Below are 19,636 nucleotides of genomic sequence, written 5' to 3' on the forward strand. Positions count from 1 at the left end.
GAAAAACTCAACAAAAATTACACTTAGTTTCATTTAAAGATTTGTCAAGAACTCTCAGGATTTTTTTCTCCCTATCCTCTCCTTACAAAAAGTGTGCATGTGTGGTGGGGGAAAGAGGACTGGAAGGCCTTTTTAAAAAAAAAATGGTTTGTTTGTTTTTAAAATATGTTCAGGCCTAAAAATCCCCACTAATTCGGCATCACCTCAGAGAAGCAACATGCACAGTGAATGTTTACACTCAGAGGTAAAGATTCTGGAATTACATTAACTGTGCCTCTGGTGATGCTGAAGCCACAAGAAAATCTAACTCACCTTCTCAAGGTGGAATGGAACATGAAGTTCTAAAGAGGACTAAAAAACTAGAAAATAACTTTTGTTTTAATTAGGACACAGTTCTATGTGATTCTTAATATGCATGGGGAGCAAGTTGGCTGAGCAAGAGGGCATCATTATTACAAGATCACTTTGGGGGCATGTACTGTCAGTATCTGACTGTTGTCCTCTCCCTTTCTGCCACAACCTCAAGCTAATTCCCAGACCAGGAAAGGCATATTGGGATTATCTTTGGGTTTACATTATCTTATTTTTTTAATCTACATAAAAAACAGCATTTTTGTACAACTGTTCCCCAGAGGTATTAATTGTTTAAAACAACGGTGGCCAACCTTTTTGCCCTGTGGGCCAGATGGGCCATCTCTGGTCTACTTGGAGTCCAGATTCCGCTGGTAAGCCTGATATAGCATCTGTGGAGGGAATACAGCTTGGCCCAAATCTGGTGTGCAGGAAGTGGGGGTATGGGGCACGTCCTGGCTTTGATCCAGCCGGGTATGGTGGGAAGGGGGGTGGGGAGAGCAGGCCCAATGTACCATTCCCATGATCTGGTCATGAGGACAAGACTGTCCTGGGCCTGAAATGGTCATATGCAAGGGGAAGCAGGCCGATCACTAACCCAGCCATGCAGAGGTGTGGTGGGGTGGGGAACTCCCAGGCCTGATCTGGCTGCATGAGACTTGAAAACTTGGCAGCAGGGGAGAGGTGGCAGTATTAATTGTCACTGCTTCCCTGCCTCCACATTTCCTGACCCATGGAGAACTTAGCAGACTGGATGTCATGACTCCACAGGCTGGATTTGGCCCATAGGCCAGGGTTGAGCGCTGCTGGTTTAAAAAGACATGTTACATTTTAATGTCAAAACCAAAGCAAAAAACCTAACCAACCAAAAAAAAAGTATTCACCTTGCTGGTATGACAACAGGGACTCTTAAAAATAGTTAATTAAACCAAACTGAACAAAAAATATCTGAATCTGAAAGCAAGGATACTTAATACCCTACAACACAGCAGGCAATGTACAATATTGTATTTTATCCAATACAGCCTTCCTAATGCCGCAGCTGTCATTTTAAAGCACCAGGTATATTTGCCCTCCTTATAAAGATATGAATGGCACAATATTAGGTAGCCTTTTTCTGGTTTTCCCATTAGGATATTAAAATAAAAAAGAAAGTTGCCACTGTGTGTGTTTGGCTATTAAGTAATGGATCTGATTCCACTAACCTATAAAACCTTGATCAACATAAACTGAGTATAGAAAAAGTCTAAAATAAAATAGTACCAAATGAGAATAGCAGTGGTTTTTTGCTGGGCAAATGATTACAACATAGTTTGGAGAATGGAGAGAAGGCCCTGAAGGGTAGAGAGACTCTTTTGGTTTGCCTTCACACTGATTTGAATATCTGTAGCATGTTAATAAAGAAAAGCCATAAGCAGAGGAACTGGAATGGTATAGTTATTTTTGAGCATGATTTTACCTTCCCCACTGGTAGTTTTGTCCCCCAAGCTAAAAGTAACATCCTGGAAACAAAAGTTAGAACACAGGCATGACTCAAGAAAGGTCAAAGAGAAGGAGGCAGGGGAAAAATATACATAAGAAAGGAGAATCAGGTTCAACATGTGTAATGGCATGCTTATTAAAAGTTGCACTCTCCTTTAGGTGCTGATTATTATTATTCACAGATAAATGTGAAACACAAAAAGTGAAGATCAATTTTTGTGCAGTTAATAGTCAACCCCAATTCTGATTGCCATGTAACTAGAATTCTGACATCTTTAAAATACACTGCACAGCTAGCTAGTGCTTTGCATCACATGAATAGTGGAAACACAAGTTTAGAACTGGTTTTACTAAACACCATACTTGAGAATTAATGTACATTAAAAGAGTATATTTCATTCCATTTGATTCTACACTGGCAATATGGATGGGACATCACTGTGTAATACAAATCAGATTTTTTCACTGCAGGAAACTGACTGTGTAGTTACCAGGTCTGAATTTAACTAGTCAAGGTTATTTTCTGCAGGAATAAAAGAATAAAAAGAAATGATAACACACTAATGGAATCCATTGGCTTGAGGTTACTGGATGGTGACTGCAGTTGTGCGTTAAACATTAGCTAAGTCCACTGATGAGACAACCTGCAGATAAACTTCTTTTCTATCCTCACTAGGCAAGAAATAGCAATAAGTCTGAAGTAACCCACAAATTAGGGTGTGTGTAGAAGAAACAGGGGCCCTAAACTGAAGCGGTGGGTTTTTAAAAACACCGATTCAATTTAGGGCCCTTTAAAACCTCGTGTTGTGTACACCTGTATAACTTACCTGTACCTGCCTCTCCGGCAGCGGGGAGGAGAGGGCAAGCTACCAGCAGGCGGAGAAGTCCTTGGACTTGGAGGGGAGGAGTTGGTGCTTCCCTCTGCGGCAGCAGCAGCCCACGGCCAGGCAGCATCCGCCTTCAGGAACCCAGCTTGGGTGGTCCCAGGGGACACCACAGTCGTGGAGGGAAACACCAGGCCCCTGCACAGCTCAGGCAGGCAGGCAGGCTCCAGGGGGGGCGGGGATCAGGCTTGCTGCTGCTTTTTTTTTTCCTTGGGTGGAGCCTGCCTTCCCAGGCTTCTGCCAGGCTGTCTGCATGGGCTTCCTGCAGAGCCCCTGAGCTGCATGGAGCCTGGTGCTTCACTCTGCAGCTGCAGGGCACCAAACTAAAACTCCTCAGAGGAGTTTCTCTCTGCTGAAAAGAAGTATAATAGTCAAAGGCTTCCAGAGGCCAACTGACTAAAAATCACTGGGTAGACATGACTCTAAAAATGCTAGGGTAAACATTGTTTCACAGAAGATATGTAGCTCCAGGAACAAGTAACATTGTTCCTGCAATTAGAATTCAATTCAGCAGAACTTAAAACACAAGCAGAAACAAATTTTCATCTGTCCATGACGTTTTTGTTTTACTGACCCTTTCAACAGGGAATTGTATGCCTTTTATGCACATAATGAAGTGTCACCCATACTCCTAGGAAAAGTCTGTCTATTCAAGGATACTTCACTATTGTCCTCAGAAAAACAACACATGCTTCTTTGATAGCGATAAAAAAAATTGGCTACAAGTTCATGAAAAATCTGGTCTCAACGTTAAGAATCAAAAGGGCTTTTCCTCACTACACTGCCAGAGAGAGAACCTGAGGTTTTTTACCAAAACCTCTAGCTCAAGTTAAATTTTACTATAGGTTCAAGGTAACTGGTGCAAAAAAGTTTGACAGGATTAAAACCTGGAGTGATACTGATGCTTCTGCTAGTAATTTAACAGGGGATACAACAGCTCAAAACCCCATACATCATCAACTCTTAATTCAGTTTCTCTGGGCATGTCAGTGCAAAAATATGTGTGTCCTAGCTCATGTGCACACAGGCACATGCTTGAGCATCTGCATGGAAGAAATTCACATGACCCGTAGTCATAGATCTACATCCCACTTGTACAGCAGTCACAGAAGTTTGGTGCTAGGACTTCAGATTAGGCAGCCCAGTGTTTTTAGTACACCACTAATCTGTGTTAGTCAATCAGTGTTGCTGTCTTTTATGAGAATTTGATAGACTTTTCTGAGTCCTAAGCAGAAGTGTTTTTGCTCTGACAGACAACACATTGTGCTGAGGCCTTTCTGATTCTGCACTCTCCTTGCTTCTAACCATTCCTGCCAGCACCAAGTCATAGATACAGCCCAGTATGACCCATTACTTCTAATTTTTTTCAAAGGGTAGATGGTTTGCAATCTGGTGGAGAGCATTTTAAGCGCCATTCTGAGCAATGGAAGGTGATGTGACTGAGAAGGGAGTTTGCCATGCAGAGACCAGTCCTTTGTTGTGATGGTCTGACTCTACACAAGTGTTTATGGTGCAGGACAATCAGCACTGAGCAGTGGAATCATGTCATCACACCAACCCACAATGAACAACAGAGCCTCCAAAACTTCTGCATAGGGAGGCAGGCGTTCCTAGAGCTATGCAAGGAGCTTGCCAGAACACTCCAGTGCCTGGAGAAACAAATGAAGGAACCCATACATGTTTAGAACCAGACTGCTACTGCCATCTGCAGACTATTCCAGACTGCTACAAGTCTACCATTTTGGTGCTGACAAGTCAACTGTTACCGCTGCTTGTGTTTATGCAGCTAAAGAGACTTTACTATTTGTCTTAGTGTTTGGAAGCTTTTTCATTACCCCTAAACTTCTTGACCCACAAGAAATAGCACAGAGGAAGAATAAGATGTCTGAGTGAACTCAAGAGATATAAGATGACATCCAATAGTACAAAGTGCTCCACCATGCACTTAGAACTAGAAGAACATCTGATATAATCAGTTGAAAATGATGGAAGAGGAAAAAACCTGGGTGTATTAGTTCATGATAAAATGCAGCCATGAAAAAATAAATGCTATCTTGTATCCTTAGTCAGGGTATTTCATGTAGACATAGGAAAACTATTAAAGACAAGGTCTGGATACAATTCCATCCTGGAACACAGTTTCGGTACAGGAAAAATTAATTCAAAGTGAAACAGGTACAGGGAAGTATGACCAGGAAAGTGAGAGTATATCCTTTAAGAGGAGATTAAAAGACTTTGGCTTGTTTAACCTACCAAAGCCAAGCCTAAAGGGGATCTGAGTAGTGGAGATGGGTAAACTCCAGAGAGGGAAAAGTATTATTTAGCTAAAAAACAATGTTCATGCAAGAACAGATGGGTTTAAACTGCCCATAAATATATTTAGACTGGAATCTGAAGGTTTCTAACCAAAGACAGGAGGTTTTGTACCAAAGAAAGGATGGCTTACCTTTAAGAATAGTGAGAGCAAAACCCTAACTAGTTTTAAATGGACCTTGATCATTATGAAGAGGATTATATGACATGGTTACTTACAAGGGGACTCAATAATACAGTACGGTTCACCATACCAGTCTTATGAATCATGTGCCTATAGGGTTTGGGGACCACAAAGACAAGTTCATAATTATCAATGCAGAATTTCAGAAAAGGTACTGAAGAGAGTGGGTGCTACCTATTGGGACAAGCAGGGATGTTATTCCCTCATAAAGATGTGACCTGTTATTCTGGGGCACCTACTGTTATGCCTCAGGAAACAGTGCCATAATTTCAGAACTCCTGGCAAATGCAGATTTAATTATACATTTACAGGTGCAGAAATGTGCATTTGGCAAACTGAAATCAAGATGACAATTCCTCCAAATCTGCTAGAACATCAGTTTGGTCAACTGCATTTGTAATATTGTGCAGTCCACATTCTACATCACCTTGGTGTGGAGAAAAGCAAGAATTTTTTTAATGCAGCAGACTGAAGCTACTGTCAGGTTACAAACCCAGTACAAGCAACCATAAATTGCAACTGTCATCACCAGGACAGGTGAGAAAAGGAAGTAAAGGGTTTTTTATGTCCCCAGATTTTACTTTGCAAAGAAACGTGGCTGAGGAATGACAGAGTATCATGTCCTGACAAGGGGGTTGCAATTTTATGCACTGCTGTGGCATACCTAACAAAATATTTTCCATGGCTGACTTGGTTCATAGTTAAAACACATACCTACAGATTCAGAGAAACCTCACTCTAGACCGCAAAGCAGTTCGCAGTCAACCTAACTGTAAATGAGTAACTGGCATAACATTTGGAATGGGAAATTGAAGGTGACTGCATGAGATTCTAGTATATCACTCCCTTTTGTGTCCCTGGCTACCCAATCTGTCATTCCTTAAGCACGGTGGATCTCATAATAGTGGGAAGACTTCTGATTCTACTTTGATCATTGATGTTTTTCTATCATGTTTGACATGGATTTATGCAATCTTAAATGTGATCCTTAATTAAAACTTTCAGAAACAACTTCTTGTATTATCCTTTTTTCCAAGCACTAATAGACCAGCAAAGTGTAGACCTAGATGAACAAAAATTATGAAAAAAAAAATTGTTAACCTACTGAAGAACACTTTTGTAGGAATACCAGCTGCCAGTTCAGCATTAGCTACAACTGTGTGAAATGACAGACCCTCCTAGACCCTCAAGTACTGTTTTGCATTGTCTCTTACTCAAGCTAGAATGGATCATGCATTTGGAATACCTTGAGTTCACTGTTGCAATGAAGACAAGCCCAAAGATATTTTTAAGTGTTTTATTTGTACACTCCTAAAGCATAATATACCACTAATCCTCTGATAGATTTCCTTTCTCCAGAGGTGAGCTCAATACTATTAACAATCTTCTTACCAGGGCTATGTTTGTGAGATGCTAATGATCTAGACAAAAGTTATATATCAGCACCACGCTTATGTTACAGTAAGAAAAGCATCTATATGAGTATCTAATGAACCAAAATGAGACTATAACTAGTTACAGTATTGTGTAACACAGCATTTGCATCACTGTGTCAGGCAACACATCATGATAACAACATCTAGCTACCCCCTGATTCATATCACAAAGTATCACGAGGCAAATATCACTTGACCACAACTTATTCATTCCCAAATAATGTTGAGCTATTCTATCTCTAGCAAGCTTACTTCACATGATAGAAAACAAGCCCATCAGACTCAGAACATGGAAATGGATCACAGTGATAGGTATAATTATTATGACTTGTTTTACATATAGCCTTTTGATGAGTTCTCAGAGGTGTTCCTGGAAGTTTGGCTACATACTCATTTATTCTCCTGGATGGTCTGTGACCTCTTGACTCACATCTCCTACATCCCATACATTCAAATTATAAACTTGAGGGATTCTGAAAATCACAATGGAACTGAAAGATTAAAATTCCCCCACAGGATATATAATCTAAACCCATAGAAATTATTTCTCTTTCTACAGCTCCAAATGCGATCAAACCACACAGTTAACAAAAAGAATAAATCATTTCTTCATCCCTGAAACTAGCTTGGAAGACTATACATTATTATAAAGTTCTTCACACTCAGAAGATGAAATAAAGCATTGACTTGAAGTAGATGAATGGAGCAATTTAAAGAAGCATAATTGCTGTAGGAGAGAAAAGAAAATTTATTAGAATACTCACTTTGACGAATCTATGAAGTATATTACAAGAGCACCAATACTAAGAGCGAAGACTAAGACAACCTGCAGGAGAAAAGAAAAAGTGCAATTACTTAACAGTGTTAGACTGAAACATTTATTCTTTTAGAAATGAAAGACAGAGAAAGTAATTCAAAAAAACCATTATTCATTTTACATTTGCCTGTCATTTGCTTTACAGAAAGGAACCTCTCCTGCTTGTATCCCATGCACTACATGTATTACTATGACTTATTTTCTGCAATGGGAAGGAAAAGGCTGAATTCTGTCTCAGGGAAATGGAGACTACAAATAGATCCTACATTTTAATCTTTGCTAAAATGGATTCATTAATTTCAAAAGACAGGCTTCCCCAGTGCATGGCATTCAAGTCATACTACAGTTCTATCAGAACTATATGTCAGCTTTAAAGTAAAAAATTCTGCTTATACCTTGTAGGTAACCAATAAAGATGATAGATCAGATTGCATATATGTTTATATTACATATGCAGTGGTGAAATCCATAAGATAAATTGTAGAACTGTGTAGGAATTTGCATTTACCTTTCACCTTTGATCATGTTGCTGACAATTAATAGCACCTTCTCTCTTGGGACGTTTTCTAAAATTTAAAACCCTCAAATACATCCACATGCCTTATTTTCCTTTCACCATCCTACTGGAGAAATAATCCTTCTTTCCAACCAGCTGTGATATAAAGGTGAATCTTTGGCTAGGGAAAGGTTTAAGACTCTCACAAATGAGGAAAACTAAAAATTAATGAAAAAAATCTGAGAAACTTCTTTTAAATAAAACATTGGTCGTTAAATTCTGATCTAATAACCTATCAAATACCATATCTTTTGGATTTATCAAAATATATTTTAAAGCAAATTGTAGATTTTTCTCAATATAAATTAGTTATAATTTTCTGGTTTTGGTTTCTCTCATTTGATCACAGGATACTAAGGACCCTGGGTATATAAAGAAAAGGCATGTGAACATGGCTTTACAAGCACTCATGGTGCTCTGGCCAGATACTAGATGACTGGAAGAAAGCCAACGTGGTCCCCATCTTCAAAAAAGGGAAGGAGGAGGACCCGGGCAACTATAGGACCATTAGTCTTACTTCAATCCTGGGGAAACTCTTTGAGAAGATCATCAAGGAGCACATCTGTGATGGGCCAGCAGCAGGGATGATGCTCAAGGGCAACCAGCACAGTTTCATTAGGGGCAGGTCCTGTCAGACCAACCTGATTGCCTTCTACGATCAGGTCACAAAAGCATTGGACGCAGGTATCGTGGTAGATGTAGTCTTTCTGGACTTCAGCAAGGCCTTCGACACTGTTTCCCACCCCATTCTCATCAAAAAACTAGGTGACTATGGCATTGATGCCTACACAGTCAGATGGATTGCAAATTGGCTGAAGGGTCATACTCAGAGGGTAGTGGTGGATGGGTCTTTTTCAACCTGGAGGGAAGTGGGCAGTTGAGGCCCTCAGGGCTCCGTCCTTGGGCCTGCACTGTTCAAATTCTTTATTAGTGACTTGGACGACAGGGTAAAAAGCAGCCTGTTTAAATTTTCTGATGAGAGCAAGATTTGGGGTGAGGTGGGCATGCTAGTAGGGAAGGACAGATTACAGCAGGACCTGGACAGGTTACAGGGGTGGGCTAATGAAAATAGGATGGGTTTCAATACTGACAAGTGCAGGGTGTGGAACTTGGGCAGCAGGAACCAGCAGCATGCTTATAAGCTGGGAAACTCCCTTCTCGAGAGCACAGTGGCAGAAAGAGATCTTGGAGTCATTATAGACTCCAAGATGAACATGGGCCAACAATGCGAGGCCACAGTCAGTAGGGCTAACTGTACCTTGTCATGCATTCACAAATGCATCTCAAGCAGGGCCAAGGAGGTGATCCTCCCCCTCTATGCGACACTGGTCAGGCCAGAACTGGAGCACTGTGTTCAGTTCTGGGCACCACACTTCAGGAGGGATGTAGACAGCATTGAGAAGGTCCAGAGGAGGGCCACTCTCATGATCCGGGGACAACAGGGCAGACCCTATGAAGAGAAGCTACGGGACCTTAACCTGTTCAGCTTTCACAAGAGAAAGCTGAGGGGGGACCTGGTGGCCATCTATAAACTTACTAGGGGGGACCAGCGGAGTTTGGGAGAGACCTTGTTCCCCTGAGTGCCTCCTGGAATAACAAGGAATAACAGCCACAAATTGTTAGAGAGTAGAGACTAGACATCTGAAGGCACTACTTCACAGTCAAGGTGGCTAGGATCTGGAACCAACTTCCAAGGGAAGTGGTGATGGCTCTTACCCTGGGGGTCTTTAAGAGGAGGCTTGATGTCTACTGCCTGGGGTCATGTGATCCCAGTTTCAATCCTGCCGAGGGCAGGGGGCAGACTTGATGATCTACAAGGTCCCTTCCGACCCTACTTCTATGAATCTATGAAAACCAGTATCAATTCAAATCTTTTCTGACAAATTTCTAAAACATTTTTCTCCATTAAAATACACAGCAAACAAATATGGAGTAAAGATGTGTTGTAATCTAGATATTATTGGCTCTTGTTTAAGGATAATTATCTAAATGTGTCCTAAACTTATGCCAATAAAACCTCTGTTACACATCAAAACATATGTATACTATGCAGCTATATACACATTGTATATTTTTCTACCAAATAGATAGTTGAGTAATTCTATCATTATAGCTTCTCTACTATGCTTGGAAGCTAGGAAGACCTTGGACCTTTGCCCTGTAGGTTGATACAATTCAATATTGTTTGAGTAGCAAGAGAAGAAGAAAATATATATCAAGGGAACATAAGAATTTCAAATTATAAGAAGTTATATGAATTTCTTATCAGTTAAAAGAATTTCATATTATAAACAGCATGATATCTCAATAGATCCTTTTCAGCTTGAGAAATGCTAAACCATTATGAAAGTATGTGCTGAGTCATTCTGAACCTAATCTCACTACTTTAGTAAATAATTCTGATGTAGGCAATTACTGATTCAAACAAACAGAAAGCACTGGCTCAGATAAATGTTAGCCTCCTCAACAATGCAAAGAAAAACAGGTTATAACTAAAACTCCTGCAATTTGCCAAGCCATTGGATACATAAGGATCAGTTTCTAGCCTCAATAGCTCACACCTTTAAGGTGTTTCAGAGTGTCATTGGCAGCCTTACCAATGACATCATTGGGTGCAGGATGGACTGTGACAGGTTAAGACCTCTAATTCAGCCTAAGAGGTAAAGTATTGATTATCCAAACCCTGTTTTATACTTAACATTCCTTCAAGCATATGTCTGGTGTGACTCCCTTGTACATACGTCCCCACATTTTCCAGTGATATTAGAAACGGCCAAATCATTCAAATACTCAGGATTCTACTGCATGGTAGAAAAATGTGTCCCAAGATTAATTTTATATCTTCACCAAAACAGCTCACCTTCAGTGAGCAGTGAACAGTAAATAGTACTGTAACATTCATAGTTTTTGCAGTCTTCTTTTTTTTATATCAAAGACCTATAAGCACACCATTGCCCATTCATTGCGACTGAAGTTGGATAAATCCAAGTCATGCCTATCTGCCTGATTACTCTCCAAATCCGATTCAGAATTAGGAAGCATGAGCTGACACAATAGTAGTGGTCCATTTTCTTTCATGTCCAGCAATGTGACTCCTATGGGAGGAATAAGACAAGCATCTTGTCTGCTGTAGTGAGAATTGAAACAGATGGCAAATGGTGTCTCTTGTGACTGTTGACTGGTCTACAGAAGCTATGCAAAGTCTCTTTTAATCTTCTGGCAGGCACTGCATAAATTGTTATCCTTTAACAAGAAACAAGGAGGTGACTGTTCAGGGCCCAGGAAATGGGACATGGAGCCTCTGATGTCTAAATTGCCAGCAAATCATCTGACCTGTCGGTTTCAATTGAGTCCCAAGTGAACAGATTCATACGCTCACTGAATGGGCATGGAAACAGAACACCAGGCCATCGGGGGTTAACACCATTTCTATTCTTCTAAGATGTTAGCAAGAGTTCTTCTACTGGTGATGATTCTGAAACCCTTTCACTGAGTAGCAACACAAAGTCAATGGAACTTCTTGTGGAAGTATCATTTAGCATTATTTTAAAAATATATTATTTGATCTAAGGAAATTTTGAGATCAGAAATTAGAATTTTTTATTTTTTCAACCTGACACAGTATATCACACATGATATTTCAAAATGAAAAAAAATAAAATAGTTTTAAAATACGCCATTTTCCTTGCTAAACCCCCTTATTATTAATTGACCTTGATGCCTTTGAACTAACAGGTCTCTTGTGTGTTTGTTTCCCAAACACTGGATTGTAATTAATCCCCTTGGGCACTGGAGACACAACAAGAGGATACTTCAGAAGGCATTATGCAACAAGGAACAGTAGTGCAACTTGGGAGGGGTAAGCAGGAATCAACCCCAGGTGCCAATTCAGAGTGGGAACCAAACTGGCAGCCATCAAGGAGCCTGAGCCACTGCCACAGCCTGTGTTGGGGGAAGCTGCACTGAGACAATAGCTCATGCTGCCTGAACAAGGAGATAAGGGCTCTGCCCCTGCTCTACCCTGAGCACCAAAATTTAAAGGTATATCTCTGATAAGCAGGCACATGAAGGCTGACCCACTGCTTTGCCCGTTTTAGAGTTTGCTTGGGGCCCATAAATCAACCTTCTCCACAATCCCTTTGGTGTGGTTATCTCAGGTAGAGATGAGTCAAGACCTTAACTGGCATGCAAAAGGATGGAAAAATAGAAGTAGCTTTTTCCTTCCCTTTGCATCCCAGAGATTATGTTGATATAGTTAATATTCTTGAAATTGGAGAAAAAATTAAAGGAAATCTCAAAAGTGAATTTATTTTGTGGAGGCAGGAAATCTGGACAAAAAATCTCAACATGAAATAGAACACAGATTTTTCATACCAAGATGGTTTGCAACTCACTTCATTCATGGTAAGTTGCTGAATTAAAGATGAACTTCTTAGCTGACTGCTGCAACTTTTACTTTAAAGGTTGCCACTTCTTCAGTCAGCTGAAGCAGAGCAGTGGTCCTGTGCAGCTGACTAGAGAAGTGCACCTTTTGAAATAAAAAGCTACAGCAAAATGCTAAAGCAACTCAGCAGTCCCATGCAGCTGTTGATTGTGGCTACATGTGCCCTTCACTAGTTTGCAAGCCCTCATCATTGTAGGGGAATAAGGAACCTAACTCTGGAAAGGATCTGGCTTCTGCTGTCTTACATTTCTGAGCCGACAGCACTCTATCATATAATTCTGCAGAAATCTGTACCTGAAACTGTTTATTATTCTAATATTATAAAAGCCTAAATCTGTCTGTCTGTCCGTAATGCTTTATTTGCGCTCTGATTGGCTGATGAAAACAACCAGAGTGCTCAAAGCATGGGGGAGCACCGCCATGATTTCAAAGCCATGCCAAGGACCAGACAGAGGGTGGGGGAGGCTCATGACCCTGCTCCCTGGAAGAGGCAGAACAGAGGCAGCATGGGGTGTTAGGTGGCAGCACTCCATCCCAGTCCCCCCCCACGCCCTCCCACCATCATTCTTGACAGGCAATTGGCTAGTATGGTTATAACATCAGTTTAAATTATTCAACTCTAGAGTAATAAATCCTTTTATACCACCTAAAATAAATTAAATTGGTCATTATTAATATTTTTAAAGCTCACAAAACTTAATTTTCAATATGAATACATTCAGCCTCCTAACAAAATGTTGCAACTGTTTTTATAATATTTAAAAATAAAGCTCTCTTTTTTAGCCTTTCTGTCTTGAATTACTCAATAATAAGATTACAAGCTATTGCTTACTACAATACAGCTGCAGCTTACCTTAGCTCAGGGATCCACTCATTTAGGAAAACCAGGGGCAAAATTAGTAACTTAGTAGCTTGTCTGTCTGTCCGTAATGCTTTATTTGCGCTCTGATTGGCTGATGAAAACAACCAGAGTGCTCAAAGCATGGGGGAGCACCGCCATGATTTCAAAGCCATGCCAAGGACCAGACAGAGGGTGGGGGAGGCTCATGACCCTGCTCCCTGGAAGAGGCAGAACAGAGGCAGCATGGGGTGTTAGGTGGCAGCACTCCATCCCAGTCCCCCCCCACGCCCTCCCACCATCATTCTTGACAGGCAATTGGCTAGTATGGTTATAACATCAGTTTAAATTATTCAACTCTAGAGTAATAAATCCTTTTATACCACCTAAAATAAATTAAATTGGTCATTATTAATATTTTTAAAGCTCACAAAACTTAATTTTCAATATGAATACATTCAGCCTCCTAACAAAATGTTGCAACTGTTTTTATAATATTTAAAAATAAAGCTCTCTTTTTTAGCCTTTCTGTCTTGAATTACTCAATAATAAGATTACAAGCTATTGCTTACTACAATACAGCTGCAGCTTACCTTAGCTCAGGGATCCACTCATTTAGGAAAACCAGGGGCAAAATTAGTAACTTAGTAGCTTCCTGATGCTTCTACCTCATTTGAAAATAAATGTATATAATTTTAAATATCAATCTTCCTTAAATAAAAATAATGAAAGGTAGTTGTATGCCTTTTACAAAGAAATAGGAATTGTTTGTTTGGTTTTATTACCAAGAAAAATCTGCATCTGGAGAGGCTTGACAAGAAGAATTGTGAGATCACAAGGCATAACTTAAAACTTTATGATCAACTGAATTAGGGGTTGGACATCTTTCTTATAACCCACAGGTTTGTAAATTTCCACATTGCCAGATTATGACATGCTGAGGCCTTAAACTATGTCTAGTTTAAAAGGCCCTATACAATAAAAGTCATCCATGAAATCCACAAAACTGGATTCTCATGAAATTTTAAAATGAATTATTGTTATTACTGCACACATTTATGAATTCAATATGAATAATAACTGTGGAGCCATACATATGTATATTTTGTCATATTGGAACAAAAATGTCCAGTTTATTTTTTCTTATTTAGAGGCCCCTCATATTGTGAAGCCCTAAACAGTAGCTTAAGCCTAAATCTGGCACAGAATTTCTATATCTGCCCCATTGGAGATACAGCATTGGTAACAGAAGTGGCAGCTCTGAGCAAGTCTAGATGAAAATGCGGTGATGAAAATGCTGATGGTTTATTTACGCTGCTGATCTAATTGTTGCTACAACTTTGAAGCTGTCTAGGAGCATGGCAGCTGTTGGAGGTTTCTAGAGAGAGCTCCACTTAAGCAAGCCATAACTAGCAGAAAGTTGTCTATTAATCATGGTTGAGAGTTTATCTGTTAATTCCCCATACAGAAATAAAGCATGAGCAAGTTGCTATAGAGAAATATGAATATTTTCTCTGAAAATCAAAGCTACTCTTGCTCATTTTGCGGATGGTTTATTTTACCTTAAAAAATGTTTTTGATATTGTCTTAGGACATCTCTTACTGTGATAAACCACATGGAGCTGCATCTGCTACATCATTTTAAACTATGCAAAACATAGTAATTCATACTAGCAAGATGTGTTTCAGTATGTAGCATTAAAACAAATTAAATGTGATTAGATAAAATACAACTTTCTGGTAGGCAGTGAGTAATTTGTGATAAAATATGCTTTGCTTTTTAAATTAAACTCTGCTCTCAAGGAGTGAAGCAGGGCATGTTTTAGAGTGGAAAAACCCACTAGCAGGATCCAATATCACGGAGCTGTCTGCAGGCTTTTTCTAGACTTGCAAATCGCTCCACACACCCATCACTGTCTTCTTCTTTCCTTAGACGTAATGAAGAATGCCTTGCATTAAAAAGCTTGTCTACCTTTATCCCAACCATCCACCAGATCTAATAAGAAATATTACCCCCAAAAATCTCTGCCTCCAAATATCCAGTCATTCTTGACTCCATGCTCTCCTTTGGTCCCTCTAGGCCAGTGGTTTTCAACCTTTTTTCATTTGTGGACCCCTAACCAAATTTGAATGGAGGTACAGTCCCCTTTGGAAAGTATGAATGGAAGTGTGGATCCCTTTGAATTGTATGTGCGAGTATTCACATACTTTTGATTAATCATAATCATCTTTCACAGACCCCTTAGACATAGCCTGCAGACCCCTAGGAGTCCATGGACCAAAAGTTGAAAATCACTGTTCTAGGCCAATCCATAAGATAAAAATAAAAGAAATTGTTGCTGAGTAGGTGATGATGAAAGTGAGGAGCATTACAGATAATATTCTCCCTCCTGCTGCTTAATCAGCACCACAGCAGATCTAAAGTGAGGCTTTCATCTTCTATGGTTTGGTAAAGTCATTGCTATTCCTGGTAAATTATATGTTCATAACTTTTAAAATAATTTCTTTAATGCTAACTTCTCTTTAAAGAAAAAATATGTCAGCATTCTGGATTAGTATACTGAGACATAAAAAAGCTAAACCTAAAAACAAAACAAAGTTCCCTTTTCACCTCTCCAACTAGATGGAGAGTTCAATTAGATGGGGGCCTAGTGAGGCCAATCTAAGTTAAACTACATCCAAGGAAGGCTTAAATTAGGTAATACCAGATGTTTTTAGACTGATCTAACCTCCTGAACTTCTGTACAGTTGCATTTAGATCAACCTAACTAGGGATCTAAGTACACCTGCACCTAGGTAAAATAAGTTAGATTGGGTGGCCATTTTTAACCTCCCTGAACATCTGAACCTAGCCACACAGTTGGGAAATGATGAGGAAAAGAAACTGCCCACAAATCCTTCTCTGCTGTGCATTCCAAATTTGGCATTTGGATTTGACCCAATTCTAGAAAGTATTAAATTAATCTGCCTTACTATGGTATCTGCTTCTGTACTTTGTGCTCCTTGATTACTAGAATCAGTTTGTTATCAGTCTGTAGGTATAAAGAAATGGTTTTCTTGGACTGTCTTTTAAGACTCAAAGGTTTAGCACTTGTCAGATTCTTAAGTGGAGGAGGCAAGTTCTCTAGCCCATCTATAGGAAGCTACCACCAATAAGTTTTCTGAAAAAGCAGGAGAGAATTGTGAATTTAAGACAAATCATACATACTAAAGCCACAGCAAGTTCATAGATTTCATAGACATTAGGGCTAGAAGGGACCTCGGAAGATCATTGAGTCCAGCCCCCCGCCTGAAAGGCAGGAAGTCAGTTGGGGCCATAGGACCCCAGCAAGATAAGCATCCAATTTACTCTTGAAGGTGTTCAATGTAGGTGCTTGAACCACCTCCAATGGCAGGCTATTCCAGACCTTGGGGGCTTGGACAGTAAAGAAATTCTTCCTTAAGTCCAGCCTGAAACAGTCTTGCAGTAGTTTATAACCGTTCGACCTCATCATCCCTTGGGGGGGTCTGGTGAACAAACGTTCCCCCAGATACTGGTGGTCACCCCTGATAAACTTGTAGGTGGCCATCAGATCACCCCTGAGCCTGTGCTTTTCCAGGCTAAAGAGCCCCATAGCTCTCAGCCTGTCATCGTAAGGTCTGTTTTCCTGACCTCTGATCATGCGCGTGGCTCTTCTCTGGATTCTCTCAAGCTTCTCCACATCCTTTGTGGAGCCCAAAACTGGACGCAGTATTTTGGTAATTTTACTAGCCGCAGCATCGCATTGAAGGCTCATGTTCATCTTGTGGCCAATCATAACCCCCCAAGTCTCTTTCTTCCATAGTGCTAGCTAGTGTAGCACTCCTGAGCCTATAAGGATGCTGCAAATTTTTCCTCCCAAGGTGGAGAACCTTGCATTTTTCAGTGTTATAAACCATCAGGTTCTCATCCGCCCATTTGCTGAGCCTGTCCTTGTCAGCCTGGGTCACCCTCCTGTCTTCATGTGTGGATGCTTTGCCCCAAAGTTTGGTGTCATCAGCAAACTTGGCCAGTCTGCTTCTGACTCCAATGTCCACATCATTAATGAAGATGTTGAACAATATGCATCCAAGGACAGAGCCTTGGGGGACCCCACTGGTCACAGGGCACCATGAAAATTTATCCATAAAAATTAACAAGGATCTCTTTTAAAAATAAAAATAATTTAAATATCAGAAAGGGTGATATCTTCTACTGGATAAGGCTGTGAAGTTAGGAAATCTGGGTGCTAATCCACTACTGTGCCACTGATCTCCTATATGTGACAGTGAGTGCCTCACTTCCTCTCTCCAGCTTTGATTGTCTCCTATCCTTTTTCTATTTTGTCTCTTTAGACCAGGGGTGGGCAAAATATGGGCCAGAGGCCAGATCCAGCCTTCCAACAGGTTCAATGCGTGAAGATGAATGGCCACCAATTCACTGGTTCTGGCCTGTGAGCAGCTGGCACACCAGTTGCCACATGGTGCCGGACAGGTTCAGTGGACTGCTTTGGCTCAGAAGCATCAGACACCAGCTGTAGACCCAGGTAGGGCTTTCCCTGCAGTGGGCAACTTCATCAGCTGTGGACATGTCAGGTAGGTTCAGAATTCTGGATGCCGAACCTACCGGTGTTGTCAACAACTGACCCGCCACCCTCCTGGTATGATGGAAGTTCCCACCTGGAGCCCTGACCCAGAACCTGCCAGCAGCATCAGCTGTGGACCCAGGCAGGAGCTGCTGCCGTGACAGGCAGGTGGCAGCATCTCTCTCTGTCTCTTCTCTTCTCTTCTCTCTTTTCTGTCTCTCTCCTCTTCCCTTCCTGGGTCCACAGCTGAGCATCAGGGCTCCTAGTGATCTACAGTTTTGGCTGGGTTCTGAAGGAAGGGAAGGGAAGGGAAGGGAAGGGAAGGGAAGGGAAGGGAGAGAGGGAGACAGAGAGGAGAGAAAGAGAGGCAGAGAAGATAAGAGAGTGAGAGACAGAGATGGCTCTGGCCCTCAACCGGTCCCCAAAACTCATTAAGTGACCCTCCAGCCAAAATAATTGCTCACACCTGATTTAGACTGTAAGCTATTTGAGGAACATCTGTAAAGACTGTAACACTATGGGATTCCAATGTCAGCAGAGGACTCTAAGCAATATTGTTGTTATTATAACCAAAACTGAATAAAAATGAGTCTGACAATCTATAGAACTGTAAGCAATATAAAAAAAGGCAAAGAGATTGCTTTTGTACAAGATGTTTATTTAAATATCAAACTTTAATGCCCTGGCCACTTATTTCTTGCTTTTTTTTTTGCTTTATTTTTTTAGTTGAGGCACATGAGCCCCCAGTGAGATTGGATTTTATATTACTGCTATACTGATTACTGTTTTCATATTCCTGCTATTACTGCTGCTATCATGATTTATACTCCATGGACAGGTACAGGCATTACACTTTTACCCATATAAGGGATCAGAATCCCAGTCTATACCCATATCAGAACAGAAGTTTGGCATGCAGACTAGTTTAAAAATGATGGAATCTGGTCTAAGGTTTGCTCCCCAACCAAAGGGTGAATTTGTGTTCTGTTTGCTACTGATCTAAACTACAGTGCTTATATTAAACTTCGTAACTTAGACCGATTCTGCCTTCAGCTTTTTGAATGCCTATGCCTAGCCCATAAGTATCTATGCAAGAAGACAAGTGCAGCTGTATGAAACACATTATTTATAGCATTCTTTCTATATATGTGTGTGTGCATGTATTCTTGTATGCCTGCATAATTACTGTAAATAAAAATCCAAAATGAAATTGGACTGTGAGATTTTATAGCATTAGCTATAATAGAATTAATAATAAAAAAAAGTTCAAGTGAATTTAGCCTGATCCCATCAGGTAGCATTCTCAGTTCCCACAGACAGTACTTCTATATCAGGGTGGTAGAAGTGGGGGTCTGAGATATATCCAAAACAGGGAGGTGGGACTCTGCACCTTGAAAGGTAAGACCTATACTGTGAATGACTCGATTATAAACAAATAAAACATATTAGCGAAGTGACCAAGTCAGTGAGCCTAGGTTTGCTGACTTCCTTTAAATATAACCAAACACACAAGTGAAACTCACTTACATCACCACACTTTTTTTTCCTATAAATGAAGATATGACCTCCACTCCAAATTTGTCATACAATATGTCTGTAGCAAGACCTCCTACATTTTGAGGCATTTGCCTCTAATGCAATGAGTTTCGTGTGTTGAAGAGCTTTAGGTTCTGAAATAGAGGTGTATTAAAATAGGTATCAAACCAAATGTGGCTGGTTTAGGAGGGATGTTTTTTACAAAACTAAAA

At 40.4% G+C, this 19,636-nt stretch overlaps 1 protein-coding gene across 1 annotated transcript in view; it reads right to left on the reverse strand.

The window, feature by feature from the left end:
- KCNMA1 (potassium calcium-activated channel subfamily M alpha 1) overlaps positions 1-11,101 on the reverse strand; it is a 527,746-nt gene extending 516,645 nt beyond the window's left edge. Inside the window, 2 exon segments of the mRNA XM_025212980.1 lie at positions 7,415-7,476; positions 10,973-11,101. Coding sequence (XP_025068765.1) covers positions 7,415-7,476; positions 10,973-11,101 — 191 coding nt within the window.
- Positions 11,102-19,636: the final 8,535 nt, after the last annotated feature.

The sequence above is a fragment of the Alligator sinensis genome, unplaced genomic scaffold, assembly GCF_000455745.1.
Source record: "Alligator sinensis unplaced genomic scaffold, ASM45574v1 scaffold109_1, whole genome shotgun sequence".
Lineage (NCBI taxonomy): Eukaryota > Metazoa > Chordata > Crocodylia > Alligatoridae > Alligator > Alligator sinensis.